Source organism: Anser anser (genome assembly GCF_964211835.1).
Source record: "Anser anser genome assembly, chromosome: 1".
In the NCBI taxonomy this organism is placed as follows: Eukaryota; Metazoa; Chordata; class Aves; order Anseriformes; family Anatidae; genus Anser; species Anser anser.
This window is the reverse complement of record NC_139720.1, coordinates 105,850,265-105,867,273: the sequence shown is the minus strand read 5'-3', so window position 1 is coordinate 105,867,273 and position 17,009 is coordinate 105,850,265. Positions and strand designations below refer to the sequence as shown.

The 17,009-nt window shown below is 36.1% G+C and overlaps 1 protein-coding gene across 4 annotated transcripts in view; it reads right to left on the bottom strand.

Moving 5' to 3' along the window:
• The window catches only part of USP25 (ubiquitin specific peptidase 25), a 92,670-nt gene that overhangs the window by 17,986 nt on the left and 57,675 nt on the right, over positions 1 to 17,009 (bottom strand). For all 4 annotated transcript variants that reach the window (XM_083821044.1, XM_083821045.1, XM_083821046.1 and 1 more), the window contains 11 exons: positions 16,397 to 16,473; positions 15,606 to 15,679; positions 13,948 to 14,096; positions 11,543 to 11,670; positions 10,627 to 10,722; positions 10,144 to 10,305; positions 8,220 to 8,428; positions 7,421 to 7,491; positions 3,042 to 3,270; positions 1,459 to 1,656; positions 226 to 365 (listed from right to left, as the gene is read on the bottom strand). In XM_083821044.1, the coding sequence (XP_083677170.1) occupies positions 226 to 365; positions 1,459 to 1,656; positions 3,042 to 3,270; positions 7,421 to 7,491; positions 8,220 to 8,428; positions 10,144 to 10,305; positions 10,627 to 10,722; positions 11,543 to 11,670; positions 13,948 to 14,096; positions 15,606 to 15,679; positions 16,397 to 16,473 (1,533 nt within the window). The remainder of the gene's footprint in view (positions 1 to 225; positions 366 to 1,458; positions 1,657 to 3,041; positions 3,271 to 7,420; positions 7,492 to 8,219; positions 8,429 to 10,143; positions 10,306 to 10,626; positions 10,723 to 11,542; positions 11,671 to 13,947; positions 14,097 to 15,605; positions 15,680 to 16,396; positions 16,474 to 17,009) is intronic.

The following is a 17,009-nucleotide window of genomic DNA, read 5'->3' as shown; positions in this document are numbered from 1 at the left end:
TTGACAAGTACTTGAATCACACAGAGTACATCTACCGTACTGTTATTCTTCTATTAAGCTCATTAACATAGTACATACTTTCTGGATGGACTTCTGGTGTTGGACATTCCCTGAAGAACAAAAATTATTTGTTCAAAGCTTTTCTTCCCCCCTTTTAGCAGCTATCATCCTTTCCACTTGCAAAATAAAAGAAAAAGAGGTATTTCAAGCTCAAAATATCCTCACCGTATCCATTATAGCTTCAGGACCTCTATCTTCTTGTTCAGCTAAAGCTTTATTGATCGCTTGTACAGAATCTTCTTTTAAGTGCTTTGAAAGATCAGTTCTTGATGGCTGCTCTAAATATTCTGGTTCTCCTGCTTGAACTTAGTGACAGAAATAAGATAACAATTCCATATGTTAACAGAAGCATGAATTTTGAATTGATTAATTTTATTTGGATCACTGTCTCATAGGTAAGGTAACCCACACAGAAGATGCAGGGTAGGTCACATCCTTTAGAAATCCAACTTTATGGCAGCCTGTGTCTCAGCACATTATGAGCTCTTTCATATAAATGGACTCATATTTTTACATTAGGAACAATAGGCCTGTCCTGTCTAGACACCCATTAAGGCTTGAGTGAGGGGTGTTTATCAATCATATGAGGGACAACTGAGAGCAGAGATTCTGCTTAGACTTCTAGTAGTATATAGATCCAATATATGGAACAATCTACACTTGACTTCCAGATATATTTTTACTTTGTAAAATAATCAATACATCATATTCTTCTGACTTAAGGGAAATATCAAAGTCTCCTCCCCCACACTTGGGAGCAATAAAATTGATTAGCATAACAAGAGCAAATTTTGGCAGACATATATGTATATATATACACACACACATTTGGTATATGCCCTTACTAATAAAATAACTAAAACTAGTCGCAAAGCATTTACGAAGTCAAAACATATAGAAGATAAAGTTCTTATATTTCACGTCAGAGAAACATGCTCAATCTGAATGACTCAAATACAACAATGAAAACATCTGGACAGCAGATTCACTATACAAATCCATCATGTAACCTTTCATATAACATATGTGCAACTTTCTGCAATGGAGCAAAAAGTGGATGTGACCTAAGACACAATAGGTTTACCTGTGTAAAAACAGGCATATTACTTATAGGCAGTTTGCCAAACCCGAAACAACGAACCAAAACAAAACAAAACCAAAAAAATGAATTTTCTAAAAGCTAAGCACAAAACTGGGAAGAAAAAGGCAGAAGAAAAAGTATAAGATGCAAAAAACTCAGATTAAACTTCAAGTGCAGTTACCTTGGCCAAGTAAATAATTATAATTTAAGATTACACAAATTAACAATTCTTCCTTTAATCTTAAGAGGCAAAAAAATATTCCCAAACCAATGAGTTTTGTTTCTACTTCTTTTACAAACAGATAGAAGAAGCTAACCTGGTGCAGGTGATGGTGCTGGTGCCCTGGGAATCTGAGATAGCAACTTTTCCTGCTGTGCCTTCTGAGCAAGTTCTGCATCCCATTCTTCTAGTTCTTTTTCAAAACGTTTATTGTCTTCCTTGACATAATCCCTTAGATCAGAAGGTAGTGTGTCCATTCCTAGAAGTATCTGTCCCGTTTCTTTATTAAACTCCTCTGTGGTAATATAAAATTTATATTTCAGAAAACGAAAAATTTCGAGAAATAGATATATATGTTCAATTGCCTTAAGTGAATTACTGAACTCATGCAATACAACACCAAATCTCCCAAACTGTCTTACTGTCTTAACTTTTCTCATCATCTATTTGGCACTCCTCTGCTACTAGGACGTATTGCTATTGCTCTTTCAATCTTTTGATTACAAATTCTTGGGCATCATCACGTCATAGCTACTTTGAAAGATGAGCCTTTGGGCCTATGAACACCCTATGATTCTGATCATTCAAAGCAAAGTTGCACACACAAAAAAAAAACACATCAACACAGTTTTATTAGTGCCATGTGGAACTGGAAACAATGCAACCCCTCAGAAGAAAAGGGGAAGGAAAGTGGGCCTATATGGAGGCATAAAGTCAACTGATAAGAATACCATCTACATGAAGTGACCCTCCTTTTTGCTTTGAGAACAGTCTCTGCAATAGCATACCAAGGCCTGGGGGATCAATCAGTGGTAACTGTCCCCCCAGAAAGCAGGCCTCCAATTTAGAGGAAGAGCCATGCTAGAGGGCTCATAAACCCTATGGTTGCAAGTCCACTATTAATCTGACAGTCTAGAAATGTCAAGGTTAGTATCAGTTCCCATTTAAAAACAGAACAAATGCCCACTCTAGCTTTTTGCCCCTGTGAATAGAAAGGAACATGAAAGTTTTCAACTGTTTGTTACTGAATCTGGCCATTTTCAGTCAGTCCCCTAGCCACTAACAGAGTCTATAAAACTTGCTAAGGGCCTTCCCACTCTCACCACACGTCCTTTTGAGCCTTTTTGTGTAGTTATATTACTACACAATCTGAAAAATAATTAAATAAATAAATAAATCCAGATATTTCTTTGGTTTAATGTGTGGTTGGGAAGGCTAAGTTATTCATATTTTAATATATTGCACAAAGCTTCACGTTTTCATCTTTCCAATAAAGTTCATTCGAGTTCTGAAGCTTATGAAGAAAAGCTATGTGAGGATTTTAAGGTCAAGAGTCACTTTTGCATTTTCATATTTCTGCTCTATTCTTCAGTGAGATAACACCTTCAAAACACTGAACATGTGATGAGCTGGCTAAAATGTTTACAAATTAGCCAACTTAGTTACTTTTGCTCTCTTAATAATGCCAAAACACTGGCATTATCTTTATTAATCTGAAAGTTGAAAAGAAATCATTTCACCTGTGAAAACAATTTGACTGACAGTTATGAATATAAATAGAGTTTTTAATAATTCTTATTAAAACCATTTCATAAATCTGGAAATCCATCTGAAAAAATCTTTCTTTATCAATGTACTCAGCTATTATATATCATGCTGAAAACATAACCATAACATTACCTTGTATCAAGTACTGTTCCTTATCATTGATATACATTAAACAGTATGCACTGGCATTCCTGTAACCACCAAAAGAGTCCCGTTCCAACTCTTCCCAAGTTGACTTTGTCACAGAAATGTCATTGTACTTCATCCATCTGTTCTGATGGTGGTCATAAATATATGCCCAGTAGTGTCCTGCATTAGCTTGACCTTCATGAACTAGCACAGCATGTAATCTATAAGGAACCTAAAAAAAAAAAAAAAAAGTAAAAAAGTCAAACTCTTCTTGTTAGCATTTAGTTCTGTCTACCCGCCATAATTGCTACGTTAAAAGTAACAAAAATCAACAGAATCAAAATATGACAGAGAGGCAAACCAAGAAGGTAAAACTAGCAAACCACTAAGCAAAATGACTTTGAACTACTGAAGTTACTATAACTAGTCACAAGAGATCTTAGAAAGCATTAGTGAGTCTGCAGCATAAATGTCTACTTTGCTATCTTTACTGCCAAGTAGCCTCTTTTCTTAATTCCTTAATATTCTTACTTTCCTTGTATCTCCAAAAACCCCTCAATATGTCAGCCTTGAGCACCTGTGGTGTGCTCCAGTCCTGACCTGGTAACTTAGTACTGAAGTTTGGTAAGACATATGTAAATTCAAGCTAACAATAGCAAATAAAAAGTACAGTATTTAAACGACTTTATTTAAAGGAATATCTCATATCTGAATACCTCATTTTCCAAAAGGTAAAATTCTTCTAGTGTTAATCAATGTACAAAAACTACAACTGTTTTTCCAGTATGTTAAATGTATCAGTAAAAGCATTGCTAAGAGAAGGCTGGAAGAAAAGGAAAATAATTTCCAGGACCGTGTAAAAAGTATCACAAGTTACATGTGTTCACTGGCAAGTAAGAGGAATGGAATACTTAGCTCCTACTTAAGTAGTTTTAAATTTGAAGAAAAAGAGATAAGCAGAGTGAGTGCCTCCTTACTTATATTTTAAAAGCATCTTAGTGATTGACACATTTTAACCTGCTGAAACAGGACATGCAACAGAAAACTGATTTTCCCTCATATGCCTGAATGATAGCAGCTTAGCTAGGATGAAAAACCTAAAACCATCTTTTACTGCTATAACAGTCCGTACTTAGATGAAATGTCTACTTAACAAGTTGTAGTGAATATTTGTTTTAAATGTGATTTAAACACCACAGTAATCAGTATCCATAAATATATGTGCAACTATGACTTGACAAACTCTTTCAAGTTATTCTTAACCTGATCTTTCAGATGATATGCAAGTACTGAAGATTTTGCAACCTCCGTTGAACTGTAAAGCTGGGTGACGGCACAGCAGCTGGAATCAAACAGACTCTTATCCCAGATACCAAACTGCACTATAAATCTTCAAACACAAGAAGTGTGTACAGAAGGAATCCTAGCAAATCCTTAAATCTGAATATGCTGGGGTTTTTTAACATCTTATCAAACCAGCACGAAAGCCTTCTTAAAATGATGGCAAGTCCATGCATACGCATATATTTTATATGCGTATATATATATATATATATATATGCAGATCCTGATTAAAAAAGGTAAATGAAGTCTCTTCAGATTTCAACAATAAAATTTTCTCACTGAAAAATAGAACAGTACAATCCCAGGTGAATTCAAATCCTTTTACTGAAAGCCATGATAACTGGGTCAGCTTGGAAGTCCCTATCCTTTCCTCCAGCTCTGGAGGGCTGGCTGTCAGAGTCATCCACGCAGTTTCCAGGAATGTCCCCCCCCAGAGTCTGTGGCTGAGACACAGGCAAATTCAGTGCCGACAGGCATTTCTTATGATAATCCATTGTATCAACAGCAATTAAAGGTCCAGGGCAACAGACAAAGTAAATAGTCTGCAGTAAGCTCCATAGCTTATATTTACTACTCATGAAACAGAAATGGAACTTCACCACCCTCTTCATATGCAGTTACAGAACAGATGCATCAGAGCAACAAAATGAAACAAAAAGAACATCCCCTAAACCAAAATAACAACCTGGTAGAAAAAGTTATGAGAATCAGAATGGCATCCTTCCAACAGCAACAACATGACAAAGAGTACTTTACTGTGACATAAAGCATTTCATTCACATGTGCACCACTGGCCAGCTTAGTATTTTAAGTAGACCAGGAGGATTGCAAACAACAAATTTTTAGACAACCAACATCTTCAAATCACACTTATGATGTCTTCACTGATTATATAACTTTACCCCATCCGGCCAACAATGAACTTGCACGTTATATGTATGAACATCAAAAACAGTGTAAGGGCTATCAGTGTAAGCTATCAGTCTAAACAACTGCACTGAATAGTCACTGCAGCAATCCTCTTCAGCATCACAAGCTACCTTACACATATTTTTTTCCCCTTCTGGTTTCCACATTACAGACTTAAACGGAAATTAACGTTCCTTCTTCATGAAATGCACAGTAACCTAATATGGAAGTTCATGGAAGGAGGAAAAGAAGAGAGGAATTAAATAAGCATTTGATGGAATCTCTTCATTCAGGAGGATGAAGAAAAATACAAATTTCAGGAATATCTGTCATAAGAAGGGATCATTTAGCTTCTGAACCTGTCTGAAATAACAGACGAAGTGAAAGTTGCCCTTCTGCAGCTCAACTGTTTTTGTCTATATGGGTACTTTGGCACAACAGGAGAGAGGCAAGTGCATATAGCTGTATCCTTTCTCCTGCCTACCTCTGCATCTGAGCAACTGGATAGCTTAGTATTGCCCCATTCCCTGGGAACAGGTTCAAAGTATTGATCTTTTCCTCTAAATGATACAATTGCAGGAACTAAAAGCTTTTCTTTTGTGAGTCAATAAGATCTGGGCACATAAAATTGGACTTTTTAAGGAGAGTATTTATATTTGCAGAATACTTCCTAGTGTTTGTATGAACTATTTAAGAAGTTCTTTATCTTCTCCTTGTGTCCTCCTTTGATTCTAAGGAAACTACAGATATCCTTTCTCCCTTATCAAATAACATTCCCTAAGAATAACTTAACAACAGACATCACTACTTTAAGGCACGGCACAGTAATTCCCTCTACAACACTATATACTATCTTTATCTTCTCCATTTCTGTTTTCTCCTCTTTCAAAACAAAACAAAAATCTAATCTATATTGTACAAATCTGTACTAGGAAAAAGTGTTTTACTAAGTAATCTCCTTTTTCCAGTGTAACGATTGCTGAGTATTATCTTAGTCAGATATAGGAGGAATATATCCAGATGTATTTCCTCCTATAAACATATGAGCCAACAAAGGCTAGCTATGTGAATGTGAAAACAATAATTACTTCATTTTAGTGCTAGATGATGTAGCCTGTAGCCTTCCTGTTATAACAAGCACTGATGAAAAAAAGCCTGCCAGTAGCAAGCTTAAAGAATGCCATCTAGGCCAGTCTGCCTGGAACTCTTAACATCAGAGTTCAGCTGCCACGAACTATTACAAGCCAAGTACAAAATGAAACAGTACCTCAAGGAAAACTAAGCTGAACAGATCTTACTTGGAAGGAAAATAACTCTTTTTACTTTCTGTTAGCAACAGAGGAAGTAAGCCTTAACTTTAAAACCTGTCTCAGTGAGCAAACATGAGTATGTGAACATCAGAAATACTGCACGAGCCACAACTCCAGAATAGAGCATTCTAAAACTGCTGTTTAGATTACAGAGCATATGAATCTCCCCAAAATGCACTTTGCCCAATGCAATTAGCCCAAAAGTCAAGGTTGTGATTAATATTAAATATAGACATAAAAAAAACCAAACAAAACACACACACACAAAACCAAAGAAAAAAATCCAAATCCAAGAGGGTCACACTGGCATTACTAGCTATTAATTAAAACCAGAAGCCTTGAGTTCACAAGTCTTAGTATGGAGGCTGCAATATACAATGGCAAATAAACATCAAGTATAAGGTTTATAAAAATAATAGTTTCTTATGCCTAATGTATTGTCACCTTAAAGGCATTAGACTCCCAAGTAATAAGGTCAAATTGGGGGTGAGAAAATTTTATAGTTGGATTAAAACTTTAGTTCTGAATTCAAATCAAAAGAGCTGATCAGAGATGGAACTTATTTTGGCTTTTCATCATGAAGTTGCTTAAACTTAAGCATGGTGCATGTTATATCTGTCTCACATCACCCGTAAAATATTGTAATTCTTTCATCTGACTGTGCATAATTAAAAGACTTGCAAAACCTATGATTTTCCAATGAAATTTCTCAAGCCACTGTATGTAATAGTTGTATACTTGCTCTCTTTTTCAAGCATCTAAGAATTTTAATAGAAGTGACAAAAAGCATCTCTTATTTGATGCAGAAACTGTACTTACTTGGACCATTGTTTTGTCAGAGTACATCAATTCAATTGTTCGATGTATTCTAGATATACTTTCTTGTAAATCTAAAAGAAAAAAAATAAGAAAAAATCTCTTCCATGATGCTGTATAAATGTGCAGAAACATATCTTTATTTTTTCTTGTTAAAGGCTCAAACAAGGGTACATTTCACATATGATGCATCTGTTTACCTACCTATAGGCCAAATGCTGAATTTCAGATGAGAAAGCAGTCAATGATTTGTGATGCACTGTTGCTCATTTCCTAAAACTCAACCAATCCCACCCATGCTGGAACAACTACTTACATGGTTTTCCTCAGGGCATCAAAATGGACTATAAGGTCTACCCACTCCAAAAAGCCTTTGCTCAGAAATTCACTGAATTCTCCCTCATTGAAGGGGCCACTCTACCCTAAACACCTCTGCAGATCACCAAGTCTAGGCCTAGCCCACTATCACACTGACAGCTAAAATGCATTTGCAGATGGTCCTTCAGCATGGATCCCACTTCCATTTTGCTCTACTCTCCCCCAATACCTTGCATGCAGAAACCTTTGTTGAAAAAGCTGTGCTAAACTAAACTCAATGCCCTGTTTGCATCTTCAGTCAATATACCTCCAGTCTACTAAGATGTATAACTGACTTACATTCCTATATGCTAGAGATAAGTTCAGAAGTACGAAAAACAATTCAACACACACATGCACATTAAGGCTACTTTCCCCCATCCCCCCTTCCCATGTCCAGAAATCCTTTCCAAATGTGGCTACATTCTCCAGTTTGTGGCAATACCTCTAGTGTCGTTTTCTACTTCAGTCCTCCAGCGATGTAGACAGCCTTCTAGGACGGAAAGCTCTTCCTCAGTGATGTGCCTTGGTGCTGGATGCATTGGCAGATCAGGAGGAATTCGTGATTGTGTGAATGGTTTATGTATTACTGATCTTTGTACAGGAGATGTGCTTGGAACATCTGAAGAGGAAGGCCCCTGCTGATCTATTGTGCTGCATTCATTCGAAACATGAAATACCAAAGTTGAATCATCACATACACATACTAAATGCTGCACTACAAAAACAAGCTTTTAATCTGAATACAAAAAAATTAATGGTAATTTCCTACACAGCAATCCAAGAGAAGTACCTAAAATATCAATATGAAAATTACTACATAACTCCTGAAAACTTTGTGGTATACCACATTAACACAATAACAACTTCGGTTACTATTATCATAAATAAAGGAATTGGATCGGTCAAGACACAATTTACTTTACTTGAAATGCTATTCAACACCTTCAGATAATGTCACACAATAAAAACAATAAAAGAGACTCTAATATTTATGGCTCACTGTGAATTTAGCACTAAACTTGTTCCAAGCAAGTCTTGTAATTCAAACACTAAAGTGGCCAACTTACAAAAATTCTATGAGAGCGGCAGAATATTAAAAATGAAAATCCGTTACATGTTTTTCTCCTCCTATCAAAAAGATGGCATACATGTAATCCAAGGCGTAACATGAACCTGCAGACCTTCCTAGCAAGCCACTGTTTATTTACTTTGGGTATGGCACCACGATACAGCCTGAGGAACCTGAAGTCTTCTGTAGTTCAGAACATTGTCAGAACATTAAGAGCTTAGTGTCACTCCTCAAAACGTGTTCACACTTCTACAGGTTGACAAAAGTTGTAATACTTGAATTTTTACAGAACAAACTTTCTATATGGGAATCTGAACAAAGTATAGAGCTTCTGATATTGTACGTCATGCAATCAATGACAACTTAAAAGCTTTTCTTTTCTTATCAGTCATCAGTAGATATATATATATATAGGCATTCTATCAGTAATACATTTGAAATCTTTTAAAAGCTTCTTAGACTTATTTACTTCACTTCACCAAAGTACAAAATATAAATATCTTGACTGAACCAGAGCCCAGCTTCCTAAATGCAATATAAAAAATTCTGTTATAAATTGTTAGTATTCACCTAGTCAAGACCTATCCTAATTTGCACTCTATTTTATTAACTATTACTAACAGTTACTAACTTCAGTAATGAAGAAAAAGAACTTTCTTAGACATTTATCTCCCTAATGCTTTGGCTACTGTGAATTTAAAGTCAGGCTGTTAAGTTCCTGACAATCTCAATCAGAAATGTAAGAGGAGCAAAGCAGAAGAAAGAGTTAAACTCTCAAGCAAAAATTAAAAGAAAGTCTACACCAGAAACCTGAAAATTCTGCAGCACATACACGCTGCCCAAATTCAGATTCTTAAAAAAATATAAGCCACCTGGGAACCAGTAACGTCATCAGATACTGTGTTTATTTGGAAATGTAGATGTCCTTTCAAGTAAGCAAAGGACAACGACCTGCTGTTTAAAAAACTACACAAGTTTTGATGTTCAGGACCATCAAGCACTATAGTTCTTGTGTTTCATTTGAAAATGGTAGTTCTCCACCTAAAGAAGTTCTTATAAGCAAATTAGACAACCCCAGATTATTAACTTTTTGTCTTTATTTATTTTTAAGTCTGTCATGATGAAAAATATTTCTAGGAAGAGAGCAGAAATCGTACACTATAAGCCTTAGGAGATGCCTAGTTGTATCAATCCAATGAATGAAACAGATTTCTTCCCCTCTCTCTCAGCTGTTGGGTTTACCTGAACAGATCACCTGTGTCTCACCCTAGAAGGAGAGTTGGGAGGCAGCCCTTACCTGGGTGAGGTCTGGGCAGGCAGCGTCCCACTGGAGGGGGCACTAGCACCCAGGTCATCCACTGGAGATGTGCACACCGGTTTGCTGGAGGCAAACTCCAAGGCATACTGCAGGACATCTACCAAGGGGAATCGTTTAGGACCAGAACCATAGCTTAAATATCTGTTAACCATAAAATGTATTAATGCCATCACTCACATATACCAAAATAATTTAAAAAAAATAAAAAAATAAAAATCAAACAAACAAAACAGATTTTTTCTGGTTGACTGTAATTAAGTAAAGCAAGTCTTTCCTAGCAAGTTTCATAAACCACAACGATCATGCTTAAAGAGTTTGCAAGGGAAACAATAAAAAAGAGAGATACAGCAGTGAAATTGAGAGCAAACAACTATACAAAATGTAGAGTTGAAAGGAGCTATTCTGTTCTACATAGCCCATAACATTATTTCCATTTACACTGGGAACAATTATCTATAGTACCGTTCTAATCTCTGTTGTAAAACCGTGAGATACTCTTTGAGTCTCTTGATTTCATCACGTTTAATTCTTGTTATTTCTCTGTTTTTGTGCATATACCTGTAAAACATGAAAGTTACATCAGCACATATAATTAGAACACTGAAAACAAGGTCTGTACTCATCAGCAATGACACTTAGTGCTAAAATCAAAAAACAAAGAAAAAAAAATTCACTCTCCAAAACTTGTTTTTCCTACAACATATCAAGCAATGGAACAGACCTGAGAAGTAAATTAATTATGCCCATCCCCGTGCCCCAACTTTCAGAAATGCTTTATCCCCAGTGTCAAAAGCTCTGTTCATACCATGGATGCGTCCTATAAATGTATACAAACAAATATTTGGAAAGCTTCTAAAGTGGTTTTAGTAGCAGCCAGGTAGCAATAATCTTGCTTCATTGTTTAGGCTCACAAATAACATTTAGTATCTAACTGAAAGCCATGGTGATAGTTCACTTCTACATATAGACATCATGCACTGATGCTGCAGGTCCTTACATTCTGAGTATCTTCAAACCATGCAGTCTATCTGGAACACCATGAAATATCTGACTTTTCTCACCCTCTTTCCTGAGCTGACCAATAAACACTGCAAGACAGTGACATTTTACTGAGTATTTTGCCTGTGTATATAACTACCTAGTAATAAGTTAAAAACTGAAGTGTAAGCGGGTTTTGGCATGATGTAGCAGTATGTCTTAAGTTGTTATATGTGTATATTTTCTGAAACAGTCACTGAAACCCATGAAATTACAACTTTTTCAGATAGAACAGAAATTTACTGTGATTTACCTGAGTATGAGATACACTAGCAACTTCGCCAAACTCATGACATTAAATTTATATTTATACTAAGACTTTGCAGATAATATACTGTACCTGTCCAGGTATAAAATTGGAGGAAATTCTAATTTGTTGTGTATCTTCTCTGGTCTCCCCAAAGCCTGATTAAATTCAAATCTTGACAGCTCAAAAGTTAAGACAGGAGGAAGCTCAGTGAACCAGTGCTGAACAAAACAAAAACAGAAAAACCCACAATGAATGTCTTTCAGCAACAGAACTTCAGAAATAATGGTACAATACTTGCACACTGACACAACTGTGGTAGAAACTGCTTTTAGAGAGTGTATCAGCATATGCTTTCTGAAGCTTCTGTCTTTCAACTTCACAAAAAACAGAGATCATTTGTCACCCGTGCACATCAGAGCATTTCAACTCACCTACTGCTAACTGCATTAAAGCAGAGCAGGCAGGAAGGCTTCTTCCTTTCACATTTAACTCACCTGTACTAAAAGCAATCTACTCTTGAACCTCTCTGCCTTGGCAATTGTTCTATTCTCCTATAACTCTCTAAGGCCAGTGAAAGGCTTGTTTATACTTTATGAAGTGATCTTCCCTCTAGTTCCCTCAGACTCGTTTCTGACCCTTTCATTCACCTGATAACACTCGAAGTTTCTAATGACCTCCTTACACATCAATAAGTGCTCTCAGCACTGTAATACTGAAAACTTTTTTTCTTGAAATCTCCTTTGTATAAAAAATGCCTCTTGAAGTTTTTTCTCTCTCATAATCACTGCTAACCTGTCCCTGGATGAACATGTTATTATCACCTTATCCTGGCTTTCTTTGGGTATTCAATGATGCTCTATCCTTATTCTCTTTTTATACTTTGCTTTTCAGTAAACCCAACTATAAGACAAATTCAATTCCATCTCCTGAATTAGAATTACTTTTTTATCTCCACTCCCCCCTCCAAAAAAAAATTAGTCTATGCATTTATAGTTGTCTAATATGTTTTGGATGTCTAAACATCAAGTTGAGCTTCTCCTGATTACTGTAGATGTGGCTGTCAGACAATTTTGATGCCAATGTCCAATGCATTTGACTCAGGGCTCATTTCAAGCTCTCTACCCAGCAAAACGTCTTGAATATTCTTTTCATGTAATACCTCCAAGACAGGCTTTTCTTCCTTTGCTCATAGCTAAAATTCTGGCCTAGGTTCTAGACTATTTACTATTTCACAGCTCAGTGCAATGTTTCCTCTCTTCTCCCTTCGCCCAGCCTTAGCAGTCTTGTCACTCTAACAGCTATCCAGGCTGTTGCTGAATTTTCCTAGTTCGCTGCCTTCAGAGTACCTCCTCATCCTCCACGCAAAATGAGCTGCCTTCCCTGGTCTTGCCTATGTCAGTCTTCACCAAACACCTCCTCAGTTTTAAAGGAGCCAATTATAACTTATGTTGTGCAGCGCCTTCACACAGCAGTAAATTTCAGTGCTAAAATCAGCAAACCTAAATCACAATCCTTCCCTAAAACGTTTCTATTGCAAGACCCCAAACCACTTAACAATGACTAAACTCCTAACGTGCTGAAGTTCATCAACCATGGTGCTGACAACTGTTATCTTATTTTCCTCTTACTTCTAACCCCATGTGTGTACATTGACCTCCATCTTTTCTTGAGTTTGGATTTAAGTTCCTTGGGAATAGGGAATGTTTCTTTTTACCTGTTTGAAAGTTAACTCATGTGCCAACACCCTACTGCATGACTGAGGTTTTTATGCACTATTTTTATAAACATAGTGAACAATGAACTAAACATCCCATTAAAAAGAATGGTTGCAACAAGAAAGAATCTTACTTTCAGGATAAAATGGATCTCTCAATACACAAGACTACCATATCAAATTAGACATCTACCACCTCAGATGAATGCCACTTGAAGACTTTATTCAGCAGAGACAAGAAATTCAGCTTCCTTCAGTAATTCCAAATCTTCTAACTTTGAGGCATTAATGTTTAAGCACTACTAATAGCTGCAGCCACTACAAATCAATTATTTAAGTCCAGGGAAATATAGTCAATTTACTTGGCCCTGGTAGTAATAAAGTAATGATTTCTAGATTAGGTTTTAACGTTAACTTTCTCATTTTGCCACTGCTGTCAATATGACTATGTCACTTCCCACTATAGAACCTTTTTTAACCATTAAAGGTTAAAAAAAAAAAAACGAACAGACATATGACCTCTCTGGAGATCAAATACCAGCAACAGGTCAGAATCAGTGATGTAATACCAAAAGATGATTCTCTCAATAATCTAGAGGAGATACAAGCCCCAAAATTAATGATCCCATTATGCCAGACATCAAAACATGCAGAGCAATAAACAGTGGGTCACAAGACAAAAAAAAAAAAAAAAGACAAACAACAACAACAAAAAAGCAATGAAAAATAAACAGCATGACAGTAACATTTTGAGAGAAGCCCACAGAAGCATTCAACTCACCTCTTGACCAGACTTTGCAGAGTTTTCTGAATGGAGAGATTCAATTTCCCCTTCTATCATTGCAGCTTCTAGGCACTCATGCAGATCTTTAAAGCCATTAACCTGGAGTGGATACTGGCCAAACATTTCTGTGTTTTCAAATTTTTTACCTTCATATAAGAAATTAAACATTAAAGGTTAAATGATCATTCCTAAAGCCATAGAACAAAATAAAACAAAAACACAACAACCACCAAACAAACAATCCTAGGTCACCTGGCCTAGTGTACTGAACAATACTCATATTTTCTTATTGAGCAACTCATTTATATGTCTGAAAATAAGATAGTTCAGAAGTCACTTGAACATAACATTGAAAATGACTGTTTTTCTTCTTAAATAATTTTTATTGTTTCTGCACTTATCTGTTATATAAAAAAAAAAAAACTCACAATGTTTTATATGTGTAAAACTGTGATATGAAGTCAAAGTCCTCCACTTGCAAATAGCAGCTGAGTAGTACAACCCTGTACCGTCAGTGGAACTGCTGGTATGAAGCAGCCCTTTATACAAGTACATTTTGCAAAAAAAAAAAGCCAAAAGAGCACATTCACGATTTCTGTCCTGAAAACAAGATCATAATTTGGTAACAGTCTATAAAGTTGTAAGCTTAAACATGAGAAGAAATATGGGTGGCAAGTGATTTCAATTTAAAATTGTTACTGACTTCAGGATGAAATAAATTTAGTCTTCTTGCATCAGACAGTTTCTTTTCCTTGGTTTGTTTTTTATATCTCCTCTGTTGAGATGAGAATATGAGGGATTAAAGTACTCAAATGCAGAGCAGAAGAGTAGGAATACTAGCTAGTAGCAAGGAATCTGAAGAACAGTTTTTAAGTCTAACAGCAAAGCAGCATTAGCTACAGTATTCCAGGCCAAGAAACAACCTGGAAACCACTTTAAAGATTATAGCTGCTTCATTCAAACACATCTCAAGAATCATTCGCTCTGGGAATGTGGACTGAATAAGCAACACTAAAAATGCTTTCACAGCTGATCGCCTCCTGGAAATATACAATAATGCAATTCTGCAAATTATATGCAGATAGCAAAGGGAAGCTCATTCTACACTCTCTGACTCCTCAGCACACTCTCTGACTCTGCCCTTGATCAGGCTTCCAACGGTTCCTTGTTTTCAAGGAACAATACTTTTTAAGAAGGTGAGTTATCCGTACCAGAAACTGTACAGAAGAAAATGCAATAATTGAAATTTAAAATTTTATAAAGTGAAGCAGAGCGTCAGAGACTAGCTGTAGGAAATGCAGTCATTTGACTTCTGTACACCTTTAGCAAGTGGCACCTTTAGCAGGGCAAAAATGCCCTGATAATCAGTTCTTGCAACCATTTTTGCTCAGCATCTCCCCTTAACTTCTATGCTTCAGGACATACACTCAACACCTGAAAGGTATCAAAACAGTCTTCCTGGAGTGCTGAAGTTCACTACATTCACATTCAGTCTCATATTCTCAGGACAAACCTTTTGACACACACTGCAGTTGTATTCTCCAAGTGTATTTCTGCAGACAGCTAAAACCATGTAACTGCATCATTCACCTGGGTACTTAGATAAGCACTCAACAGGCACCAGCACAGAAGTCCAAGCAAATTCAGGTGCATACCTTCAAGTACACCAACTGCTAGGAATCGTCCATAAAACAACTCCACCATTGGGTTCTTTGGTTTCTCTCCATCCCTGAAAACAGAGTGTGTTAGCACAAGATCCCACAAAGCCACAAATCTTTTTACAAAAATAAGAGTAGAATATTTTGAATTCATTATGGAAATGCTGCCTATTTTACTTAGTTACAGTTCATTGTGTTTTGTTCTCTCCACTAAAGGCAATAACAATTCACGTATTTGCAACGGTAAGTACAATCTGAAAATTAAGTTTCAGAAGTGCTTCATTTCAAGAAAATTTATGTAAATCAAATTCATTTCGTGAGTGGTTAAATTGCACATAGCCCTTGTAAAAAAAAACTATTTCTTCCAACACTCTAGAAACAACTGTATATTCAAAAGACAGTTTACAGATGTTCACTTACACAAACTATGAATATTATCTTCTAAAAAGGGAAACAGGAACAAGGTTTTGAATTATTTAAAGTATAGTATTGAAAAGTAAAACTGCACTCAAGTGAGAAAAAAGCTAACATTACTGACAATATATATCTCTACAGTTCAGATATTTTGGAATTCATTCATCAAGATTTCTAACACAAAAGAAGAAGGTGAAAAAGAAAATTAATGGTAAATTGAAAGTATCAGCATATATGGAAAATTACATTTTAACTGAAACAAGCTATAGAGTTGGATCTTTTTCAGCCACACAGTTAGAAGAGGATTTTTGTTTGGTTGGTTTGCCTTTTCCTTATTGAAATGTTCAATTTAGAGAGTAGTAGAACAATCTTACCTCTCTTCTTCAGCTTTAATTTGGAAGGCATCTTCTAACCAATCTAATAATTTGTGTGTAAATTCACTAACGTCTTGCTGTTGGAAAATATCAAATGGTCAGTAAACATTCATATATATATTACAGAATACAATGAAGTACTACTTTACACGATCAGCATAGAAGCACATCCTCTTACAAGAACTCCAGAGTCACATTATGCCTAAGACTATGCCATAGTTGTTTTTTTTATGGGTAGCTTTCAGAGCACATTAATGCTCTAGTGTTCCTCAGTCTTTAGAGAGTCCTGTGATTCTTATTACTTGGGCTCAGCTTTCATACCATGGCAGTTCAAAGGCATCTCATGAATCCCATTGTTCAAACCCTTTGGTATCTAACAAGTGGTGACTAATATTACTTTCACCAAGCACTAAATTCAGCATGTTGCTGCAACTAAATACCTTAACCATATAACCTCATGAGCAAAAAATAAATCTTATGAAGAAACGAAGTGTTTCTCAGAAAAGCAAAATACACCTGCAGTGATTTAGGCAAGATCCTTGAATATGAATATTATGGCCCACCAAACCAATATCTAGACAGATAGTATACTTGGCTTATACGGCCTTGGATG